The 7,119-nt window shown below is 51.6% G+C and overlaps 3 protein-coding genes across 3 annotated transcripts in view; all 3 read right to left on the bottom strand.

Moving 5' to 3' along the window:
- Positions 1-122: 122 nt before the first annotated feature.
- Pmar_PMAR027514 (hypothetical protein) lies at positions 123-1,954 on the bottom strand (the record flags this gene model as incomplete). The annotated part of the gene is made up of 3 exons (XM_002781018.1): positions 123-782; positions 829-957; positions 1,001-1,954. The coding sequence occupies 3 exons, from the start codon at positions 1,952-1,954 to the stop codon at positions 123-125; spliced, it is 1,743 nt and encodes a 580-aa protein (XP_002781064.1).
- Positions 1,955-2,321: 367 nt separating this feature from the next.
- On the bottom strand, positions 2,322-6,728 carry Pmar_PMAR027515 (DNA polymerase delta catalytic subunit, putative; the record flags this gene model as incomplete). Its single annotated transcript, XM_002781019.1, has 24 exons — positions 2,322-2,522; positions 2,568-2,647; positions 2,704-2,794; positions 2,861-2,952; positions 3,006-3,143; positions 3,191-3,324; positions 3,402-3,486; positions 3,532-3,685; positions 3,766-3,840; positions 3,888-4,049; positions 4,294-4,408; positions 4,454-4,583; positions 4,628-4,706; positions 4,764-4,921; positions 4,969-5,120; positions 5,164-5,292; positions 5,337-5,459; positions 5,548-5,660; positions 5,702-5,830; positions 5,882-6,041; positions 6,123-6,206; positions 6,254-6,367; positions 6,474-6,609; positions 6,653-6,728. 24 exons carry the CDS (start codon positions 6,726-6,728, stop codon positions 2,385-2,387), a joined length of 2,847 nt encoding a protein of 948 aa, XP_002781065.1. The 3' UTR covers positions 2,322-2,384.
- A 61-nt stretch (positions 6,729-6,789) lies between these two features.
- The window catches only part of Pmar_PMAR027516 (dna polymerase alpha catalytic subunit, putative), a gene marked incomplete at both ends in the record, with an annotated part of 463 nt that continues 133 nt past the window's right edge, over positions 6,790-7,119 (bottom strand). Inside the window, 2 exons of the mRNA XM_002781020.1 lie at positions 6,790-6,879; positions 6,929-7,119. The exon at positions 6,929-7,119 is cut by the window's right edge and continues 4 nt beyond it. Coding sequence (XP_002781066.1) covers positions 6,790-6,879; positions 6,929-7,119 — 281 coding nt within the window. The remainder of the gene's footprint in view (positions 6,880-6,928) is intronic.

The following is a 7,119-nucleotide window of genomic DNA, read 5'->3' on the forward strand; positions in this document are numbered from 1 at the left end:
CTTCTCGACCGATAACGACTCTGGGTTGGATTTCGCTGTCTGAATCGTCATCAGCTGAATCAATGCCGTCTTCCCAGCAGTCGGCCAAAGTGGCCATCTGAGCTTCTGCCGCTGATACTCTCTCAAACTCTCGTTGGCTTGGTCACGGCGAAGTTCGAGGCCTCAACCAGAACGATGAGCTCAGATTTCGTCGGCCTGATCTTGCGCGCCCGTCCACGACGCTGAATGAAACTGCGAACGTTCGGGGGCACGTCCCACATCACAACACAGTCACATATAGGAACATCAACACCTTCGTCACAGACCGAGGTTGCGATAAGCACAGCACGCTGAGAGCCCTCCTCGGCCGTATCCTTGAACCACTCCAAAGCCTCAGTCTGCTTGCTTACTCGCTCTCCGTTACCACCAACACAGTATCTCAAATTCAAGGTAGCCGCCAACGCACGCGCCATCAGCCTCTCGCCGACGAACACTATGGTCGCAGAGTACTTCGAATGGGCCAGATCGTCGAGCTGCAACACCGAACGGAGTTTCAACAGCTTGTCAGCGTCAACAGCCATGCCCAGTAGTCTTGGTACGAAGGTTTCCGTGATGTAGCGCTTGAGGTCCTCAAGACTAACACCGGGGATGTCGATGTTGCCAGCTACTTCGACGAGCTCCAGACCACCATATACACAGATGGCCTCGCAGGCCTCCCACAGAGACTGCCTCACAGCGTTGGCCATCGTACCAGGCCATAGTGGGAACTCCGCAACGTGCTCCTCAAGCCTTTTGATACGGAACTAAGAGTGAGAGCATTAGAGTGCATCTACTTCCCAAGTCACCCACCTTCAATCGGCCAGGTTCAATCTTCCCTTCTGCCTGGTTGTAGAGTTCAGGAAGGGCGTAATCCTCAAGGATCTCATCATGCGTACGGCAGATGTACTTCAACGCATGCAGTGCAGCGCGACTACCACCCTGAAAAGAACACTTCAAACTCGGCAGTTCAGATCCCCCCGACCTCGTGTAAAACTTTCCCCAGCTGGCCCAGCAACTCGCAGTAATAGGAGACCTCATTGTGTGGTAGATCCATGAGGTTAGCACTGACCAACCCCACCACAGCGGTGTAGTTCGCGTCAACATGCCTCAGTGACTTCCGTATCGCACAGTACTCGTCGAGCCACGACACGCGTTTATATGCTCCACACATGAGGTCGTGCAATCTCTGTCCCTTTGCCTTGCAATCATCGAATCGATCACAATTCGGGCGATAGACAGGGGATGCATACAACTCCAATTGGGGTTCGGGCGTGTGGACATATTCCTGCAGCTCTGCCAGAGTAGCCGACGGCCTCACTATCTCACATTCACCATTCAAGGAAAGCACCGTCTTCAACTGCTGCATATTCTTCTTAACATCAACTTTCTTGCAATTGATAGGACTCGCTGTGAGCCCAACATACTTCCGAGCACCCCTGGCCAACTGGGCGAGCTGACAATAAGGGTGCCCGCTGCTAACGCCCTTCTTGGACACACAGTGGTGACACTCATCGAAAATTAACGTGTCGATCAAATTAGAGTCCACAAAATTACAAGCCAGCGCACGGCGAAGGATTTCCGGCACGCAGACGATCACTTCGACACTTGCCAAAATATCTTTCCACTCCGTACCGCACCAATTGTCAATCCTCGGAGTCTCGCCAGTAAGGACGCGTATCCTGCACCTCTGGTCATCGCCAATGTTACTGCCAATGTAGTCAGCTTGCTGGTGGCATAGGACCTTGTTGGGCGCGCTGAAGACACATACCTTCTTGGCCTGCCCATCGGCAACATCCCTCTGTTGCAGTGCTATCCGCTCACGCAGTAGCCAGACAGCTACCAGGGTTTTCCCCGAGCCTGTCGGCATGAAGGCCACCGTCGACTTGAACTCCCGTATCTTGGCGAGAACCTCAAGTTGGTAAGTGCGGAGTTCCATAACCGCTCAACAAGAACGACACAACTGAACACAGATGGAGGGATGAAAGACAGCTGACATCCACACTATTAATAAGATCAATCCCAAGTCTTATAGTCGCTAGAAGGGTCAGGAGGAACACAATGATTGTGAATCATATTGCCTTGTCGCCAGTGAGCTGAACTCCCTGGACGGTCTGAAACCCGACCAACGGAGAAACGCCTTACCGGACAGTTGATGATTTCATTCTCAAGTTCACTGCTATAGCCAGAACACCGACGCCCGAACGGCGACACAGTCGAATGAATAGCAGTGGCGACAAGCGCCCACTTGAAGATTCCACGTCAATGGCTATCCACTCTAATTACCAACACAACATCATCGTTATGACAGACATGCACTGTATTATTATTCAGATAATAGGAAACCATGAAAGCTACTACTCCAGCACCTAGCCACCCCTCGCGAACATAGAGAATAACGCTGTTATATTAATAACATCATAAGCATTCATAGACAAGTATTGGGCAGGGATACTCTCACACTCTGGTCGATGCTTTGCAGTCAGCTCTCGAAGATAGGATAGAACCTGCTCGACATTCACGCCCCCGCCAGGTGCACTCACCAAACCCACCTCATGCACAGCTCTATTAGTATGTGCCGGTAGCTGCTGCAGTTTACCACGGCATCCTCCAAACGGACATCGAGATGTGCCTGAATGAATGTGATGAGGTGACACCGTGGACACAGTGATGGTCAGTGAGGCGTACCAAGGGGCAACTGACGGGTTACTCTTCCACAGCCCTCATCGTCGCAGCGGACCCAGCCTAGCCCGGCCTCTCTCGTGACCTTTCGTAGTATCTACACCGATACAGCAACATGCCATGACACATTCACTTGGCAGGCAAACAGTCATCTACGCCTCACCAGTGTCAACAGGTTGCGAATCAGCGCCGACGATATCTCCGCCGAGCACTTCACGCACTCCTTCTGTTTGATAGCGTCCGCAATATGGCACACTGATGATGGAAAAGACAAACCTTCTGCCTAGCTTTCCATGATCCTACTATACCTGTCTTGCACTTATGGCATTTATACTGTCTTGCACTTCCCGCAAGGAACTTTCTCGCATCAGAATACTTCGTGTCGATGTCTATGTTCTGTGACAATGAGGCCATCACCGCCTCAATATCATCGCCATCCCCCGCATCTGACCAAAATGCCTATCTACTCCACTAGGAACCGTATCGATCTCACTATTGTTGCTCATCCCAATTGATGCGAACTTGCTAGGGTCCAATCCAAGGCACTCCGCCAAGTGGGCCGCGTCCGTGCCGCTCACTGGAGCACATAGCCGCACTAGAGGTGGATGAATTTGGTGGGATTTATACCTGATAACGAGCTTCGATTAATGGCTGCCGCCAACGCAAAGGCGTCCTCAACAGCAGACGCTATCTATAAACCCTACCATTGTGTGTCTATCTGTATCACAGATGACCCCAACTTCCTAACCTCATCAGGACTGCGAGCCCTCGCAGCGACCGATTGTGAATCTAATCATACACACAACTGAACAGAACCAGGTTCGAAATACCCACCGTTGCCCAGAGTCGCTGGTTTCGTGTCGGAGTCACCATCGGCGTCTGCCTTCGTCGCCGACTCCACAAGACGGGTGATAACATACGGTATCTCATTGCCGGGCCGAATCACATGGCCGCTCTCCATCATACTTTTCGCCACCATCACATGTGCCTCGAGATACGTAAATGTGGTCAAAAAACTACCCCTCAATTTGCACGCATGTGCACGACCCATGAGACGACTCTTCCTACCTGGCTCTTGGCATCTGGGTAATCAGCCGGCATCTTCGTCAGGGCTTTGGTGATAACATAGTCTTCCAGAGGTATCTGATACCCACTGACTGATCCAAGGAAATCCCAAGTCGGTTCGTCACTTCATCGTTATCCATCTTCAGGCTGATGCTCTTCACATAATCGTGCAGCCATTCCACCACATGCTCCGCTTCCTGAGCCGATCGATCGACATCCGCTAAACCGTTATCAGACGATGCAGGGGTTGGCGATTCAGCGCGAAGACCCAACAAGCATCGTAGGACCTACACGGGCAGACACCAACCTTCCACTCATAGACAACAAGTAAACAGCTACGTGTCGTTGTGACAATCTGAAAATTCTGAGAATTTCTTTGGAAAAAAATGTTGGATTCTGTATACCTCCACCCTAAAGTATGTCCAAATTCAGTGAGGGAACTTCTAAGCTCAGCTTAAGAGGACCAAACACACATTCCAACACTGTTGAAAACATGCCTCCTCTTAAAAGAACATATCCTTACAACCCCACCTCATCGCCCATCTTCTTAGAGAGAGGGCACCAGTCTCGCCTCACAAGGTCTAGACCTTTGTACTCCTTCTCGGCAATGCCCTGAGCCCAATCAATGACCTTCACCCCAGCGTACCTGCATCAACTTTTCGAATCACTCGTCACCGACAACTCGTCTCACTTCTTTTTCTTCAGCAACAGAAGCCTCTTGAAAACACCATCAACATCAAGCTCGAGTTTCTTATAGCGTTTGTTGATCTCAGCCATGATCTGCGCGCCGATACGCATGGCCTGGTCGAAGGCTTCCGTCCCTACCACCCCGAAATCCTGCATACCCAGAAACCCCCCAACCCACCAGTATGAACGAAAATAGAATCCGTATCACCATACACCACGTCAAGCCGTAGTTGGTTCTCTACTATGTCCACTGTTGCCTAATTCCAATACAAAATCGATAACAGCGCCATAAGCAATTACGATTCTCCACTAACCTGCAAAGTTTCCCTTCCTGTTCGTGTAATGAGGGCAGCGATAGGCTTAGCGTAAAAGCGACTATTGGAGAATCCAAGACAGCCGTACATGCTGTTGGCTGTAAGCTTCAATGCCTTCTGTCGGATATCCAATTGATTACCAGTCTTAGGGTTGCTACCTGATAGGACTCTACACCCATCGAAACAGCAAAATCAGCAACCCTACATGTCTTAAGAAGTTTCTTAACATCCTTCCTACTCTCAACCAACCGAGTGATCACTTGCGGCAATATAGCGTCTCCCTCACCCGGGGCTCTCTTGGGGAGCTCGGGGATAGCCCCAGCGTTCTCTTCAAGGGCCGAGTCGTGGGCATCCAGCCTGAGACCACCATAAACAGGCCCCGCAGGACCGCAATCCTTACCGCTCCACTGTCGTGAAACAGATATTATATTCTCTAATAATGGATGGATACAAGGAGTTGAAATCAAGGAGTAGCACCAACTTGTCATAGAGGCCCGCTTTCGGTTCGAGCACTAGACCACCGGCATACCTGAACTCACACCTACACCGACCGTACCAGACCTGATGACCTACGCCGCTTTCTTCCTCCGAGGCCCGGCAGTAGCCGCCTTAGTATCCCCATTTTCATCAAAGACATCAACTTGGTGGCTCTTCCGATCACCCGGTCTCTCCTTGTCAGGGACGATGAACTTCTTCCTGATACAATAAGTAACTACCGAATTCCCCTCGGAACTCATTCGAGCCTCCTCACTGGATGCACGCACGAACAACCGAACCAGTTTACCTATGGAACTCGTGCACAAGGAGGATTTCATTCCTCTCAGCCCGTTTGTTCTGCAGTGAGTGACTCCACAGATTCCCCGCCAGATTGGTCAGTTGCCTCGTCAACGACAGGACCTACTCGCCAAGCACGGAAGCAAGGAGCCCTCCAAATCTACCTGCAGGGCCCAGCCGACCCGTAGTTGCAATACTGCATCAGTAAGCGTATGCTCAGCTAGGGCTGACAACGCCCTAGGATCCTCGTAGAACTTCACCAGCGAGTCCAGCGATACAGGGGCACGTGCAGTCTGACAATGAACAGAACACTGTCACTGTCACTCGCGCCAGACCGGCCTTACCTTCAGTAGCTTCATCGACAGACTACCCAGATCGTACGTAGTCATCCTCATATACTCTCTGGCGCTCAAGTACGTATCACACACAAGTCGGCCCGCTGTGAGACTCCGTCCCAACCAAAGGCTGCCTCCACCAGCGTTGCCTCTACCATCCCTCTTCTTGCTGCCATGACCAAAAGGTAGATGCCCTGTCGGCCTGACAGCGCATAAGGTGATGAGCCTTCCCACCACCCCAACGCCTCACCTCTTGAGACGGCTGAATTTGTGCCATGCTGGGAGTTTGTGATGCTGCATTCTTTGGGCCAGAATGTCCAGCCCGAAACCAAATCTGCGGTCCCACCCAATGAGCCCTGCAAGCAACAGGAGTACCCTTACATGTTATGGCCCAATATGATATCAGGATCTGCCCTCGTGACCATGGCCGCAAGATGGCTCAACAAGGCACGTTCACTCGACTCCACCACAACATTCTGCATGAGAACAATGCAACTCCCGCCAGACCGCAGCTACTTGCCTTAGCCAGAGTCCCTTTAGGGAAAGTGACGCCGTCCATCTTCGTTACTGCCATGAACGTCTGCATACCTTCCATACGAACCAACTGTAACAAACATCCCGCAGGGAACACCCACCCCGTCTTAGACATTCCTCGCTGGCCTCATCAACATCAAGAGTAGGATTATGGTAGTAAGCCACAACCGCTACCTCGTGCTGGGCCGTAGCTGCTGCTGCAGCTGCCGTCGACCGACCTACCATACCAGACCTCCACGAACGTACTCAAAATACCACTACCACCCTTTCCGGTTGGCGCCTTGCTTGCCTTCATCGTGTTAGTCTTAATGGACAGACTCATTATCGATAGAGGCGGCGGCGGGGGTGTCGAATCAGCAGCCACCTAAATCTATGTACTGAACTAATACGACTGATAGCAGTTACCACAGAAATGCCCTTTGTCCCTGTCTCTACCATCACTTCCCGAGCGCACCAGGATAGCTTGTTCAGTGCTGAGGCGGAGCGATGCACATCAATGGTCGCAGACTAGGGGAGACTCACTCGTAGAGGGGTTGAAAGACCCTGAGCTTATCTGAATCCAGCATGGGCCCATGATACGCCTCTTGATAAGGAAGAGCTCGGTCAAGGAGGTGTTGGTGCCAAACACGTGAGAGAATGACTTTCCTTCCAGGCCAGATGGCAGTGCAGGGCAGTTGGAGGAATACACGACCTTGAGGAACCTACCCCAAGAT

This window comes from Perkinsus marinus, assembly GCF_000006405.1.
Source record: "Perkinsus marinus ATCC 50983 genomic scaffold scf_1104296943706, whole genome shotgun sequence".
NCBI classification, from domain to species: Eukaryota; Perkinsozoa; order Perkinsida; family Perkinsidae; genus Perkinsus; species Perkinsus marinus.